Source organism: Lampetra planeri, unplaced genomic scaffold (assembly GCF_965212315.1).
Source record: "Lampetra planeri unplaced genomic scaffold, kcLamPlan1.2.h2 scaffold_1062, whole genome shotgun sequence".
Lineage (NCBI taxonomy): Eukaryota > Metazoa > Chordata > Hyperoartia > Petromyzontiformes > Petromyzontidae > Lampetra > Lampetra planeri.
In genome coordinates, this window is record NW_027613772.1 from 15,389 (window position 1) to 32,377 (window position 16,989).

General features: G+C 51.0%; 1 protein-coding gene across 1 annotated transcript; it reads right to left on the reverse strand.

The window, feature by feature from the left end:
- Nucleotides 1-262: 262 nt before the first annotated feature.
- On the reverse strand, nt 263-16,684 carry LOC144738575 (DNA polymerase theta-like; the record flags this gene model as incomplete). The annotated part of the gene is given in 57 exon segments (XM_078621577.1): nt 263-349; nt 351-377; nt 776-873; nt 967-1,096; nt 1,738-1,815; nt 1,817-1,863; nt 2,727-2,838; nt 2,931-2,963; nt 2,965-3,009; nt 3,011-3,034; nt 3,164-3,246; nt 3,715-3,797; nt 3,861-3,976; nt 3,978-3,997; nt 4,074-4,101; nt 4,103-4,249; nt 4,331-4,369; nt 4,371-4,460; nt 4,747-4,940; nt 5,009-5,150; nt 5,152-5,217; nt 5,779-5,897; nt 5,900-5,977; nt 6,040-6,145; nt 6,147-6,176; nt 6,500-6,556; nt 6,558-7,361; nt 7,522-7,791; nt 9,122-9,307; nt 9,309-9,338; nt 9,340-9,376; nt 9,783-10,026; nt 10,724-10,848; nt 10,929-11,125; nt 11,232-11,360; nt 11,362-11,375; nt 12,003-12,076; nt 12,078-12,193; nt 12,254-12,289; nt 12,291-12,362; nt 12,364-12,416; nt 12,562-12,610; nt 12,612-12,632; nt 12,634-12,663; nt 12,665-12,732; nt 12,735-12,776; nt 13,136-13,157; nt 13,160-13,287; nt 13,817-13,946; nt 13,948-13,959; nt 14,172-14,231; nt 14,233-14,374; nt 14,453-14,564; nt 15,204-15,360; nt 15,430-15,560; nt 15,637-15,813; nt 16,482-16,684. Coding segments are annotated over 57 exon segments (5,950 nt in total), but the record flags the coding sequence as incomplete, so codon positions are not given.
- Nucleotides 16,685-16,989: the final 305 nt, after the last annotated feature.

A 16,989-nucleotide genomic window follows, 5' to 3' on the forward strand; every position in this document is an offset into this window, starting at 1 on the left:
CGTCCTCCAGACTAAAGCTGCTTCAAGTCTTTTTTTTCTCTCCCTGGAATCAACACAAAGACTCGAGGGTCGGACTTTGGATTCATTTATTACACAACATAAAGCAGCATATGATCAGACAGAAGATATTATTGCATATTTGACACTGTACACAAGTCATAAATAGTGCAGTTAAATATCATGTTACATTTCATGCAGCAGTTTAAAACTTAAAAACGGTTCTGTTTAAGAACCTGAACTTCACAGTACAAAAAAAATCACATTATAGATCCAGGTCCTGCAGGTTTCCCCAGCTGGGCCCCACTTTGACTTTAGCTTTCAGTTTTACGTAGAGTTTCACTGCCGACTCCCATCTCCCTCTTCACGATCTGAGCGACCTGACGGAGAGAACAGTGGCATCGCAAACGGTCACTGCAACGACTCATCACTTAGTTTGTTTCAGACCAATGGCCAATTACCCCCCCAAAAAAACTCCCAGACCACCAACAAATCACCCTGGTCCCAAACTGATGGATCATGAACTGGCATCAGACATCAGGGACAACATGATTCCTCCGGTCGGTGTCGGAGCTTTCTAGAATCTCTAGTCTAGTGTGCAGGTTGTTCCCGTCCCCATCTTCAAGCCAACCACTACATGATTTCACCCTGTCGGCTCACCAACGGACTATCGTGAGCTCGTCCATCATGGCCATGGCGGATCACCAGGGGCAGTTGTTGACCACTATTTGAGAAACACAGACTTGTGTGTGTTTCAGTGACATGAACGTTGTCGTACCTGTATGACGTTCTCCTCTGTGGTCTCATAGATGAGCTCGTCGTGGAGCTGCAGGACAAAGTAGGCGCCTCTGGAACGCGACGTCCTGTGACGAGGGACTGGAAGAACACGTCTGATTAATGATCACTGGGTACCAGCAGACTCTGTGTGTGTGTGTGTGTGTGTGTGTGTGTGTGTGTGTGTTGTGGTACCTGCGTGTGCGTGAGACAGCGGGGCTGTGGGGTAGAGCGCTCGGAGTCGTCTCTGGATGTTGACGGTAGCGAGTTTGACGATGTCAGCGGCTGAACCCTGTACAGTCGTATTCACAGCCTGACGCTCTGCCTGAGGACACGTTCAACCATCATCTCTGACAACACAAACTGATCTTTATACAATTCATGCATGAAAGGGTTTTATATTATTCATAAATATCTGAGTATGGGTCAATACTCTCTGATTGGCTGGCACTGTACGTTAACACCTGTGTAGTACACACACACACACCACAACACCACACAGTCATTATCACAACCTGTTCTCCAGCGGTAACAACAACTAGGACCTTTGACGAGGAGAACGGAGGATTCAGGTCCTGGTGCCGACTGACAGCTGAATGTGGATCCCATCCTCACCAAACTCGTCAGGTTTGTACATAAGTTCATCTTCCCATATTAACTGTCCACGTTTTTCCTGGTTTTGATCCGACCACATGAAATTTTGTGACAGTTGACCCCCCCCCCCCCCCCCGTGCGTGAATGAAATTACAGAACAATCGCCGAAGAATTGAGACAAATCCGATTTTTTTAAAAAATCTCATCAATCGTGAGCAAAAGGGATTTCCAGAGTTTTTTAGTCATTTTCTGTGAGGTAACATGTACACCGGTGGGAACAGGCTGGAAACGTTTCACGACGACACAGTCAGAACCTTTGTTGTGACTTTGCTGACAGACAGATGAACCTGATCCGTGTGTGTGGAACCTTACGTGGGCTTTGATGTGTGTGTTGGTGTTGGTGATTCCAGGCAGGAATCTTCTGCGGCCCATCAGAGTCTGGACGTATCCCGTTCTTCACACAACCCCTCACCGTCTCCCTGAGAAACGTGTTGACCCCTGAAAGCCACGACACAACCGGAGAATCGGTTGTAACAGTTGTAACTCGTCCACGTCCAATCAGGACGACTCTCAGAGAGTCGGATGAATAAGAAATGTGGTGGGTACAGAGACACACAACAACAACAACAACAACAACAACAACCACCATGACCGAACCAACATCATATCCTCATTAAAAAAAATAGCTGGTGGGAACAAAATGAATCTCGACAAAGTGGTAGTTTGTAATTCCGTGGTGGTAGTTTTGTCGTTCTGTGGTGGTAGTTTGTCATTCTGTGGTGGTAGTTTGTCGTTCCGTGGTGGTAGTTTGTCATTCCGTGGTGGTAGTTTGTCGTTCCGTGGTGGTAGATTGTCATTCCGTGGTGGTAGATTGTCATTCCGTGGTGGTAGTTTGTCATTCCGTGGTGGTAGTTTGTCGTTCCATGGTGGTAGTTTGTCATTCTGTGGTGGTGGTAGATTGTCATTCCGTGGTGGTAGTTTGTCATTCCGTGGTGGTAGTTTGTCATTCCGTGGTGGTAGTTTGTCGTTCCGTGGTGGTAGTTTGTCGTTCCGTGGTGGTAGTTTGTCGTTCCGTGGTGGTAGTTTGTCGTTCCGTGGGTGGTAGTTTGTCGTTCCGTGGTGGTAGTTTGTCGTTCCGTGGTGGTAGTTTGTCGTTCCGTGGTGGTAGTTTGTCATTCTGTGGTGGTAGTTTTGTCATTCCGTGGTGGTAGTTTGTCATTCTGTGGTGGTGGTAGTTTGTCATTCTGTGGTGGTGGTAGTTTGTCATTCTGTGGTGGTGGTAGTTTGTCATTCTGTGGTGGTAGTTTGTCATTCCGTGGTGGTAGTTTGTCATTCCGTGGTGGTAGTTTGTCGTTCATTACCTCTGTATCTGTTTTTGAAGCTCTGGATGTAGCAGGCTGCGTCGTCCTCCTCCACTCCCATCTGCTCCCCCAGAGTCTTGGCTCCCATTCCGTAGATGATGCCGTAACAGATCTGTAAAACACACACCGACGCCGTGAACGAACTCCCGCCACCCCAGCGTGTTCCTGGTGCGTGTCCTCCTGCCCCCCCGCTCCTCCCAGGACCTGTTTGGCTTGTTGTCGGAGTCCGTCGGTCACCCGTCTGCGGGTCGATGCTCTTCCACTCGGCAGCGATGCAGCGGAAACACGTCGGCTCCTCCGTTCAGCACCTGTCACACACACACACACACACACACACACACACACACACACACACACACACACAACACACACACACACACACTGTGTGGTGTGTTCATCCCGTTGGTGTGTTTCTGCTGTCCACAGACTGTTCTAACCTGTAGGAGCCGTGGGTCTTTGGACAGGTGAGCTAACACCCTCAACTCCAGCTGAGAGTAGTCGGCTGCGAGGATCATTCCCCCTGCAGACGTGTCAGGACACACACACACACCACACACACACACACACACACACACACACACAGACCTCCAAATGACCTCCAATGACCTCTGACATGCTGTTTCTACATACTGAATCAGGGTTGGAGCCCTCAGTCTGCTCGTATCATTCCTCACTGATCACATGTTTTTTATTGAACAAACTGAACGGAAACAGAAACAAATTACACTCTTGTTATATCTGAATTGTCCTTAAATATGTTCAGGCCCATTTTAGTTTTTAGACAGAGCCCTGGAAGTCACATCAGGTTTTCAAGACACTAAATTGTCCCCACAAGATCATTTATTTGGAGTCAACGTCAGCTGCACAATAGATCAGTCTGAGAAAACTCTGGAGAAAATCCAGTAAACCCTTGGTGGTGGTCAAATAATGGTCAAATAATACAGCATTTCTGTCATTCTGTGTTTGTACTTGACAACCGTTCACTCACCTGGAAACGGGACGAAGGCGTGTCTCATGCTGACGGAGAACGCCGGGCCTCGTTCGGGACTCTCAGCGACCACCGACTGTCTCCTCTTCCTGTTGGGGAAACATGGCTGACGATCAGGAAATCACAGGGCTCGACTGTGGCCCGGCGGAGAGGCTACCTGAGTTGGATGTTTTCCGTGGTAACCGTCCTGTGAAGGCGGGCCCTCTGCCACCGCTGTGGGCAGGTGGATCTCAAAGTCTTTGGGGACGTTCTGGATGTTGGGGTTCGGTGAAGCTCACGCGACCTAAAGAGGAGAAACCACACTGGATGCTCCACGCGCCCGTCTCCATGACAACGACAAACGTGGCCTGTGTGCTGACCTGTGGCCGTGTGCGTCTGGGCGACGGGGGTAGATCCTGTCCATCCCCAGGGAGGGGTGGTGCTTCCTCTCCCTCTGCAGCGGGAACACCACTTTGGTCAGGGCGCTGGTGATCCTCCTCCACTCCAGGATGACGCCGGCAGCGGGTGCAGAGGACGCCAGCTTCTCTAGAACATCCTGACAGAACATCGCCCGTCAGCCGTCGGCCCACCGACACCACAGGCTGCAGCTCATTGCCCCCCCACCCCCCCATGTCACCTTGGTGGTGCTGAACTGCTTCCCCAGGCGAACTCGGCCCGCCTCCTCTGCGGGTGTAGCCCAGGGTCTTCTTACATTTGGCCCCGCCCACATCACCGTTTGGAGGCAGGTGGAGCTCAAAGAACAAAACCTAGAGCCCAGGATGCGCGCGCGCGCGCACACACACACACACACACACACACACACACACACACACACACACACACACACACACACACACACACACACACACACACACACACACACACACACACACACACACACACACACACACACACACACACACACACACACACACACCTGTGAGTAAAACCTACAACAACCACCAACCGTAAGAAGGGACCCAAACCTCCCCTGACCCCAGCTGACCCCGGCTGACCCCAGCTGACCCCAGCTGACCCGGCGCTGTCTCAGACCTGTGCGACGTCATCGACGCTGGTGAGCGAGAAGCTGCGTCCAGCCAGGTCGTACGCCTGTGATTCCAGCGCCGACAGTTTGGCCTGCATCACGTGCTTCTGTCGCTCGCACTCGTCAGCACTGAAGCCGACTCCGTTCAGTTCCAGCAGAGCCAGACACACCTGGGACGGCATCTCGGTGCTCCGGAAAAACTCTGAACACCAGAAAACATCCGTGTGAAACATCTCAGCGACAGGTTGTGTGACGGCGCGGCCTTCCTACCCAGCACGTCGTCTTTCTCCAGCAGTCCCGTCACGTGGTTCATGACGGCGTAGACGAGCACGCTCGTGGTCGCCGCCCTCACACGCGGACAGTGTGCCCGCGCATTCCCCAGTCCGTCCAGCAGAGGTAACTCCTCCGGGACAGTACACGGTCACCATGTTGGGTAGAGTCCTCTCCTCAGCGCCCGGGTCCAGCAGCCAGCACGCCACCTACAGGACACATGCTGCTTAGTGACCTCAGCCCCGCTGGGCTCGGAGAACCTGTCCAGTGGAGACGGGACGGTTCCTTTGGAGACGTGTGTGGTCAAATGGAATCGTAACGTTTCATGTGTTCTTAGATCGGACCTTTCTAAATGCTGAATGAATACTTCCATTGTTGAGATGTGTCAGTGTTTGAACTGCAGCTACGGTGTCAGACGTACGGTGGCCCAGAGGTGAAAATCACCCCACCCAACCAGGAAAAAAAATGACAAAAGGACAACTTCTGACATGTTTGGATCCAGATGAAACTTGGTGGAACTATGGGGATAATGTTCTACGATAACCAGACAAATATCACACAAACAGATTCACACATTCACCGCTTTACGGTGGACTGTGTGTCGTGAATGTTCTTCAACAGTAGAAAGGTGAAACTGTGACTGACTGACAAACTGGGATCACTAACATAACGGACATTACAATCAGGAATATTTCTAGAACTGTGATTTACTTACACATTTGTCTCCAGTGAAGTAACTGGTAGTTTAATTATGTAACTAGTTTAGTCACCTTTGGATCTTCGTACTTCCCGTCCAAGCTGATGTCACAGCTCAGCACCAGCGTCTTATACACCTGGATGATGTCGTACGTCACCACCACCCTCCCCCGCAGACCAGACGACGAGCGTTCAGACAGGACGTCACCTCCCGCAGACGCTCGCTCACCGGCAGCTCGACGTCCAGGGCCGGGGGCTCCAGGCTGGAACTCAACCCTGAGGGGAAACAGAGGTCGGTGGGCCGTGGGTGGGCCGTCGGGGGAAGGCCGGTGCGTCGTCGGTGCGTCCGTACCTTTGCTCTGCTCCTGCTGGAGGGGACACGTAGTAGGCATCTCTCTGTCCCCAGCACACAGACAGTCCCACCCAGCACCAGTCCTCCACTGTCTCTGACTGGAAAACCATCAGCCAGCCTCTGATGGGATCCTGACATGGAACACAGTCCAGCAGTCAGTCAGACTGTATCCATCCACGGTTCATTCAAACCCACCCAGAACCACGACGCAAGAATGATTACAAAACGATGACAAGAGGAAACACTGACAAATAAAATACAAAGAAAATGAAAGCTAGCAGGTGATAAGATAGTAAAATAAAACCAAATATATTAAAAGAGAAACAGACATAAAAACATGATTCAAACTCAACAGTCTGAGGTGCATAATAATAAACATTCAAATACATACATACAATACATACAAATGTCTCTCACCCTCTCCTATGTTTCCCTCCCGCGACCTCCTCTGGCTCCCTCCTCTCACAGGCCAAAGCAATGGAGTACCGATCCTGTGTTTTCCCACTCGCTGATGAACGTGCTGAAGAGGCGTCGGTCACTTGCCACATCGATGATGGAGAAAGTTCCAGAGTCGCTGGAGCAGAGTGCTGCGTCCTGGGAGAGCTGCAGAGTGAACCCCTCGTCCGTGTCTGACGTTTCAGCCTCAGGTCTCATGTGGAGGCCGTGCGTGGGGGAACCGGGGCGGAGCACCGTCCTGCTCCGATTCTGGCTCCGCCTCCACATCCGACTCTTTTTTGTCAGCAAACGAGCCGGAAAGGTCTTTGCTACGTTTGGGCCGAATGTCCGGACACTTTGCGCACGCTGAGGGCGTCGAGCGGCCTGAGCGGCTGAGCTGGGACGGGCGACCGGGACACAGGAGGTGGTCAGTTTTATCCGTGGGGTGACGGGCGGCGTTTGCTGCGTCGGGGGGATGAGGTCACCGGCGGAGCCTGGTCTCTCTGCGACATCCGGCTTCCCTCTATCCTGACCAACGGGTCGAGGAGGGTCCGTTAGCCCGGGGCCGTCTGCTGCAGCAGCAGCGAAGGAGTCGTTGGCTACGAGGGCCGACGCGTTGCTCCACGTGTCCGACATGCTGGGCCAGCGGTCGAGGATCTCCTGCAGACCGGGGCTGCAGTGAAGGCCGCCGGCGGGTGGATCCTGGATCTGTTTTAACATGGTGTGATCCGACAGAGAAGCAGGGACTTTCTCCTCTTCTTCTTCCTTCTCGGACACGGTTCCACCCTCGTCCCTTCCCCCCAGGTCTCCGTCACAGGGATTCTTCTGGCCTGCGTCACACGGACGTGTTTCCCTGCTGACGTGTGCTCTCTGAGCGGGGGGAGCCGCAGCCGTCGCAGCAGGTTCACACCGTGACCGTGGTTCCTCGGTCAGATCGGGGTCAACGTTCCGTTGCGGTGATTCGTCACGGTTCGCTTCTGGCTCTTTCCCTCCGAACCCGATCTGTTTGTCCAGAAAGTGTTCGCCCCACCAACACTGAGTCGCCCCATTCGGACAGGTTGAAAGAGGACTCGCCCCATTGGATGGCCTCCTGCTTCTCGGCCTCTTCGTCGGCCAGACGCTGGCTGCGGCGGCGGCGGCGCTGCTGCTGGCCGATCGCCTCCTCCTCCTCCTCTTCCTCGTCCTCCTCCTGAGCGGCCAGCAGGGGGCTGTCATACAGGCTGTCGAACAGGAAGCTACTGCTTCTGTTGACGTGGTCAGACGCAGCTTCATCCACACCGCCGTCAGGGTCCGCTGACACCTGTGACAACATCCAGCATTTGAACCCTTTAAGTTATCACTGCCAGTACATTCACCTGGCATACTTTGGAGTACCGTAATTACACAACTATTTGTGCCATCAGAAATCAGTTCCTGAAAGCTGTCATCGGTTCCTCTACCTGGAGTGAAGAAGGAGCTAGGAGAAGGAGTACACATCCTTCGGTTCCTGGAAGTCGCTGCTGTCATTACGGTAATGACTCGCCAGCTTCCGACACCAGAGAAAATGGATTGATGGAGGTTTTCTCCTTCTAGCGTCTTCTACATGCCACGTAGAAGAACCCATGACACTTCCCAGCCTTCAGGAACCGTTGGTTTTCTGATTACCGTAATTACCATACGTGAACACATGTACAGACGACTGATGACTGACCTGGTGGCTGGTGTCTCAGGATGAGCTCCATCTGACTGTCAGTGAGGGAAAGGTGGAGTGTGGGCTCCAGCCCCTGGTCTCCTCCATCTCCAGCTCCCATTGGCCGTGTCCCTCCATCCCTTCCCGTGTCGTCTGTGGGTTCGTTCTCTGGCTGGGCGATGATCCTCTCCGTCTGCGTGTCCAGTTCAAAACTGTCCCCGAACGTCTCTTCTTCCTTTCTGACGTGGGGGTCTTCCAGTCCTGCGTACAGCTCTGGAGATGAAAAGGTGTCCACCTCTCCATCGCCCTCTCTCCTTCTCCGTTTGGCCCCAGGTTCGAGGGGAGGGGTGGAACCCTGGGGAGTGGAGGTGGTGGAGTGGTGCAGGTCTTTGTCTGTCTGAATGGAGTGCAGGACTTTGCTGAGGACTCTCGAATGCACCGCTGAGACGCTGGGATTCGATGTGCAAACACGTTGTTGCCCTTCTGCCCTGGATGTCGGGGCTCTGAAGCGAGGGGGCGACAGAGGGGGAGGACCCGGCTCCGGGGGTGGTTGGAGTTGAAGTGAAGGGCTGGAGACGATGTCAGATAATTCCTGGGTGAGGCTTCGTTCAGATCCGGTGGGACCATTTGGTTCTTTTCTGGCTGACACCTGACTCCGATCCACCTTTTCCAACTCTCGTCTTCTCTGGGGAGATTTGTGGCGACGTTCATCATGATTTTCTTCTTCATTCTCGCCGGGTACGTTCAATCTTCTCTGGTGTTCCTTTGCGTCTGTCACTCTCTCCGCCGGAGTTTCTTCTACTTCACAAATGTCTGCCTTTCTCTCCCCCTCCACCACCTGGTTTTCCCTCGCCCCCGCGCCCCCCTTCAGCCCGTTCTCCTCTCGTCTTCTGCTCGGCGTTCCGTGGCCTCCCTGTCCCTGGTCTGTGGTGACTTGTGGCTGTGCCGGTTGGGAGCTGACCCAGGAGCTCGGCGGGTCACCGCTGAGACAGTGGTCTGTGGCGTTCACAGCAGGAGCCCCGGCAGGGAGCGTTGTCGGGTCCCACTGGACTCCCAGCTGGGCCAGGTCGTCCTGAAGGAGGAGCCTCGCCTCCGCCACGATCGCAACCGCTGCTTCCTGCTCCGTCAGAGCCCGCCCACCAGTGACCCCACACACAGCGGAGGTTCCGTCGCTCAGCCCGCCTCCATCTCACTCTCGTCCACCGCGCGCTTCAAGCTGAGGAGGAACACCAGTGTGACAGGAGGGGATAAGATGTCATGGTTCAGGGTTCACACGAGTCTTGTCTTTTAGGTGTGACACAATCAAGCTGTTTTACATACGATCGATAAAGTAAATAATGTTGTCTTTAAGTTTTATTTCTGTTTTGCCTCAAATAATAATCATAATACACTGCAAACATTCAAGATCTTACTCAGAATATTGGTCTTATTTTTCTCATCAAAATGTGTAATTGATCGTTTTTTTTTAAAATCACCTGACATGTAAAATAAGACACAACACCAGAAAACGTCACCATAGTCAACAAAAAATGTTTTTTTCCTATTATCCTAGATTTTGACCAGAAATAACAACTATTCTTGGTGAGTCTTTGAGTTGACTGATATGGGTTTGTGTCACTCGCCTCTTAAACGGGACGGCGTTCCTCAGGGCTTTCTCCACGTCGGCCACTGACGCCCTGGCGAGTTCAGCGACGGTACAGAGGCCCTGAGCGTACAGCGCTCTGGCTCGGGTCGCACTCAGAAGGGAAACTCGGACCAGGTCCACCAGCTCCCTCTGGACCCCAAAGCTCAGTCTGGTCTGGTAGTGGGACAACAGCAGCTCCATGTTGCTCCAGCCCAGACGCCTGCAGAACACCGTCACCATCCCTGAGGGGACACACCCAGTGTTGTTGGTTTGACATCGACTGAAAACGTCACAGACACGTTTACGGACGAGTACAACAGATAATGAAAACTCAAAAAAGTCAAAGACTCTCAATGAACCAGAAAATCCCCCTCGTTGAGCTCTTTTAACCTGGGTCTGGTCCACGGGCCACAGGTTGAGAACCCACCTACTGCTGGAACTGCGGTGATTCCCTGAACGCGTAGATCTATAGATACACTAGGGTTCAAAAGTTTGGGGTCATTTAGAAATGTCCTCCTTTTTGGAAGAAAAGCTTTTTTTTTTTTTTTTCAATGACGACAACGTTAAATGAATCAGACTCGTCTAGACAGGTGGTCAATGACTCTTCTAACTGGGAGCAGATGATTGTAATGGAACATCTACGTCCATCTCCAGAGGCCATCTCCACCAACCATCACTCCTGTGTTGTAATGCTACATTTTGTCAGCTAATCATGTTAAAAGTTGGATGGTGATTCGAAAACCTTTGTGCAATTATGTTTGCACAGATGAACACTGTTGATGAGAGAAGATCTGGAGCTGAAACTGTCTGGATGAGCCCAAACTTTTGAACGGTACTTTGTCCTCCTGCTCATTTTCATTCAAGGACTGGGATTCTCTTCCTTTGGTTCGTCTATTTACCTTAACGTTGGTTTTGAATGAAATAATATGAAGCAGGAACCTGCATACGTAGCAGCAGACTGCTGGAGAGACTGTAACTGCCCACGACTGCAGTTGTACTTGGATGCGACCGATCCCAGAGGCACCTCGTTCACCAGGTCCTGTAGAACCAGCGTGGTGAAGAACCTGTGACGAGACAACAAGAACGAACCCAGTGAAGAAAAGAAACGGGGTGGAGGCTCCTGTAAACCACGTCCACACATCACCGTTTGTGAACGGCCATTTGTCTTCGCTGCTTCTCCGTCTTGGCGACAGGTTTGCAACTGACGGAGCCGGGCGAGAACCCCCTTCCTGAACGCCCACCAGCTCGGCCACCCCGCTTCATGGAGGAGGACAGCTGCTCCCACAGACAGAAGAACTGGTACCAGTCGATGGTGGTCCACTCGGCGTACAAGGGTGTGATCTGAGCCGGGGGGTCAAACAACGTCTGCTGAGGGCTGCTGGGGTGGTGTGTGTGTGTGTGTGTGTGTGTGTGTGTGTGTGTGTAGATCAGATGTGTTTCTATCTACCAGATAGAGAATGTGCAGGTCGTTTTCCAGCACAAAGCCTTTCATCGCCCGCTGGAGATCTGCAAATATCCCCAGAGCCTCTGGAGGGGAAAGGGAGGAGGAGAGGGTGGCGGCACCGAGCTGAGTGGGGACAGTAACGCTCCTCTGGAGGGGGGCACACACACACACACACACACACACACACACACACACACACACACACACACACACACACACACACACACACACACAGAGAGGGTGACGGTCCGTGTGGGAAAGGGGACTTTGGAAAGGTCACATGGATGTAAAACAATTTCAATGACATCATCGGTGTAAGGGGGCTAATTCCACTGCTGTAGGACCGTCCTACCACCTCCACCAAGGAGGGTAATGGCTGTTGTCAAAAATATTTTAAAAACATATTGGGTGGAAACGAGTTGCATGGTGGAGGTCTGTGCTCTCCGAGTGCTTTTTCAAATGTCGACCTCTGTTTCTAACTGTCACCATGATTCATCTGCCCTTTGAACTCAAACTGGTTGGATCTTTAAATCCATCTTTTACTTCATGGCTTTGCAGTCATGGGTTGTAGATTCAAACTGTCTTTTAATCGTATCGGTCATCATCTGTGTGCTGCTGGCTGGAGTTTACAGGTTAAATGAAGGTCAAATACAACCATAAAATGACCCCAAAAAGAGACGCTATGAAACGTCTTTGCAGATTCTGTTTCGATGTGACGTCAACTGAATCGGTAACTGAACGGTTTGCTCGCTGACACAGGTGACACACAGGTACCTTGTCCGTGCTTCTGGATGCTCATGAATTCATTCTCCATCAACCATTCAACACAGGCCTCTATCGCCCCCCTTGCTGGACTCCTCCAGGGACTCCTCTTTGCCGTCACACCTCATGCTGGCAGCCAGTAACGTGCAAGAAGCGTACAGCCTGACATCCTGCGGGGTGCTGGCCACGCCCCCGACAACAATCTGCCAGTCAGGATGACGTCAGTGACAGTCAGGAACATCGAAGAATCGATCCACACCGACTTCAATTTCAATCCTACCTCCAGGGATGGCGCGTAGGCATGCTGGTGGTGACTCCCTCGCCCTCCCTCCTCACCAGGCAGCTGCTGATTGGCTGAAGAGCTCCGCTGAGGGAGGCTGACACCTTTCTGACGCTCTGCCTCCTTACACAGCAACAGACTTTCCCCTGGAGGGAGGACACGAGCGAAGGGAACGATCTCTGACCAGTGACTACATCACGACCCACATCCAACGGAACCAAACCCGGGCAGATGGAGCCGAGCTGGAACCGTGGAGCGGGGAAAGCGCTAGCCTTTGCTTTTATTGTGTACCTGTGGTGTCCACTCCTTTTCTCCCCGCCCGTCCAGCCATCTGTTTGTAACGTGAGCGGGTCCAACAGGTGGTCCGTTGAACATAGGGGTTCGAATGATGACCCCTGCGGGCCGGGAGGTTCACCCCCGACGACAGAGTGGAGGTGGCTGCCAGGACCTTCACCAAGCCTGACGGAAGGCTCCCTCCAGCACGTCACGTTCATCGAACGTCAGACCTGGGACAAGTCACGCTGGTTCTTACTTCCACCGGGACGGCGATGATTTCACCGGCACCGGTTCATTTTCTCATTTCATGACGAAACAAACTTCTTGGCTGTGTTCAGTAAACCTGCTCGCTGGTGAATGACATGAGGAAAAGCTGAGAGAACTGTTTAGTCCTGACTTTGGAAAAGAACACACCCAGAACCCTTCCTGTCCTCCTCCCATGGAACATTTGGATGTTTTGAACTGAACAGGTCACGTTTGATGTGTGATGATGATGATAACAGGTTTCATCTTGTCACACGTGTGTCAACTAGGATTGATCGACTCTCAGCGTTTCCTACTGAAGGAGAATCGTGTCCTGTGTGTTTACCGGCGTGGTGGAACGCCACCCCCCCCACGGCACGGTGCGCTGGAGGATCGGGTCTAAACCCGCGGGGGGTTCGTCTCAAGCTGGGCGACGACGTCCCACCAGACCGCTCTGATCCAGACCCACCGGTGGGGGCTCTGCCTCACTCGGAGCGCCTGCAGGAGCTGTGGTCAGCGTCAGTGAAAAAACAGACAGAACAAACGGGGGTCAGTGTGTAGTTCAGAACATGGGGGTGGGGAGTCCATCAGTCTCAACTGTTGGTGCCGCCTGGCCCGTTTCAGAGAGCAGGTGCAGTGAACAATCACTAGAATGTAGAAAAAAGAGCTAATGTTTTTAGACGTGTGCGTCCGCCGCTGAAGAAAATAAAACTATGAGATAAAAAGTCCAAACTACAAATGTGTGTGTCCGTTTTGTGGGACTCGGAACCTGTACTGCAATTATCTCCAGATGATGACTTTTCATTTCATCATTTTTGCTTATTACCTCCTAATTTCTACTTTTTATGTCTTTTCATTCCTCCAGTGGTGGAAACGGTCAATGACTCATGAACTGAATTCCTACATGAAGATTCAAAGACGGCTGGTTTGATTTCCGTCGGTTTACGTGAAAAACTGTAAAGTTGACAAACCTCTAAAGCTGCTCCCTGGAACAGACCCCGGTGGGTGACATGCTGAAAGTATTTACCAGCATGTCTGAGGTTGTAGAACTCTCTGGCGATGCTGTCGGCCAGTTTCTCACACCAGTTCTTCGACGGACAGAAGAGCAACACAGCGTGTCCGTCCCGCACCGTCTCATAACACAAGCTGACTATGTGCCTCGTCGTCGCCCTGATGAATACACACACACACACACACACACACACACACACACACACACACACACACACACACACACACACACACACACACACACACACACACACAGACACAGACACAGACACAGACACAGACACACAGACACACACAGACACTTGTTGTAGTGGCGAGGAGGGATGACTCCTGACTGAAGACGGACATGGGACCACCTCTGTGCCGTTTACCTTAACCTGGAGCGCAGGAGTGAACTGTCGAACCACAGACAGGCTCTTGTCGTAGATGTTTGCTGCCCACCTTCAGATGCTCCTGCAGGGGCACAGGTCTGAAGTCGGTCTGGTAAAGCTCTGCACTCAACCAGCCAGCCAACAGGGACAGGTTGGGCAAGGTGGCGCTCATACCTATTATTTGTACGCCGTCGGACAGAGACCTGCACAGACAGAAGGACACATGAACATGTGGAGGTCACAGACGGTCCCGTCGGACCAGGAGGACTTCACACACAAACCCTGATGTGCTCTGCTTCTGTGTGATGTAGCGGATTTTGGTCAGGAGGAGTTCAAGTAGGTATCCTCTCCCTGAATCGCCAACCATATGTAACTCATCCACCACCACCATTCCTGCAGGTGAAAATAACGCACGCTGAAGTCATTCCGACAATGACAACATACGCTACAAGTGTTTGTCTCATTTATAGACACTAAATCAATTTAACACAAGATTTGAACATATTTTTAAAGAAAACACATCACCTAAAAAACTGACTTGATTTTCAACATTTTTCACTTGTCTCTAGCAAATTTTCACTTGAGATAAGCTGAAAAATGTGCCGGTGGAACTATGTTTTTGATTTTAATGAGAAAAAAAACATTGAAAAGTGAAAACAGTGAAAATTTGCTTGAAACCAGTTAAGACTGTCTAAAAAACAAAATTCAACATTTTGATTTGAAATTGATTTTGCAGTGAAAACTCTGAATCTGTTCATCCTGAATTCAGTTCTATTTTCATGTAAACTGACAAAAATCAAGTCAAACTCTGAAGAGGGCAGCAAGTCAAGTGGCAGTGGCAGTGTCAAGAAGCAAAGGTTCACCCATTGACATTGACCGGGACCGGCCCCAGCATGAACCGAAGAAAACGTCTTCAGAGTTGAATTCAGTTCGTCAGTAACTTTGAAATAAGGAGAATTCTGGAGACATTCTTCCTCATTTCAGGATGAACAAACTCTGGGTTTTCACTAAACCCGCCCCCAGGTCCAGTACCTAGTGTGCCCATGCTGTCCTCCTCAATCAGCCTGTTAATAAGAGAATTAGCCCTCTCGATGGTGCAAACAGCCACATCCAGTGCTGTGAAGCCGCCGGCGGCTGACGTGCTGCCCATGTACCCCTCCACACGTACACCAGCCTCTTCAAATACACTCTGCACGGGGAGAACAGACGTCTGAACAGAACCCTAAAGACCTCAGCGTGTACATGTCGTCCTCCTTACCTGCAGGTAGTGCATCTTCTCTTTGGCCACGGACACAAACGGCAGGATGAAGAGAGCCTTTCTTTTTGTCTCCAATACGCGCTTCAGCATCAGCAGCTCAGACACCAGAGTCTTTCCAGCACTCGTAGGAGCTGCAAGCGATGGATTCAAGGTGAAATTGGACACCTGTAAAGGGACTCCTGTTCATTCCTCAGGTCTTTCCCTCACCGGAGTAGACCAGGTTCCCGCCCTGCAGCACCTGTCCGATGGCGAGACACTGGGCCTGCCATTCGAACATGTGTGTCACTCTGTGTTTCTGGTAGCACTCTAAGACAGGCTTCGGTAAACCCCAACTGGATAACGACAGCTGGTCAGTCTGCGCCGCAGGAGCGCACAAAGCGACGCCTACGGAGGAACACACAGACGGAGATCACATTCCTAACGACGTAACACAAAAATCGACTTGGACTAAACTGAATACAACACAGGGAGAATAAATGTAAAGTAGACACATTCAGAGAAATGTCAGTGTGTGAATAAGTTTGTATGTGTACGTGTAAGTGTACTTTAAAGAATGTTTACTGTTTCAGGACAGAAATTAAATCTAAAGGTTCCCAGTGTTTGCAAAACTGTGGAACAGACTGAGCACTGAAATTAAAAACATATCGAGTACAATTCTGTTTAAAAAGAGTTACAAAGAAATGATTCTTCAGATGCACGCTGGTAAATGATTACGACAAGGTGATTGCTGAATGTTGAATGTGAAATGTGTGTGTGTATATGTATATATATATACACACACCAAACACACATACATTTGTATGCTTCTCGCACATTACAGGCACATCACTGTGTACTGTGTGTTGATTCTCTCACTGTGTGTGATTATATTTTTAAAAAGTACAATTTAGAAGGGACGTTCATACTGCTTCCTCCTCCTTTTTGCTCATGTAAACTCAGTTGGGTTATGAAAGCTACTATTTTGTTTTCAATCTCCTGAAGTTTACTTTCATTTTTGTCTCATTTCATTTTATTTGATTGAAATAAAGATATCAACCAAAAATAAAAGCCACCTGGCTGAGGTAAAGTGTCACCAACAGTACTGAGTTCCAATCCACTGGGGACTGTGAGCACGGAAGCAGACTGATTCTGAAATGATCTCTGGAGTTTGGCCTTTCTCATGGCCGCTGCACGACGTGTGGGACTGAACAAGATGTAGTCGTCGGAAACATCCAGAGATGGAGAGTTCCTTCTTCTGGATGCACGCTTCAGTGCACTGAAAGATAAAGAGTACAAAGACATTTACAAGTCGATAAAAATTTGTGATTTCATTGAAGGACGCTTGATAGCAGTTGGACACGTGCCACGGGGGGTTGGACCCCCCCACCCCCAAATCGGACGGTCTGGAGGTGCTGCCCCTCCTGCTAGGAGCTTATGCTATATGACTGAGTGTATTATCAGAATAAGGACTAGGAAGTCGTTGTCTTTGATCGTCTCCCTCTGCAGAGACACTGGGTTCGGCCCAGACCGGAGTCAGGCTCAGGTCGGAGCAACTTGAAACAGGAAATATTGCAGTGATGT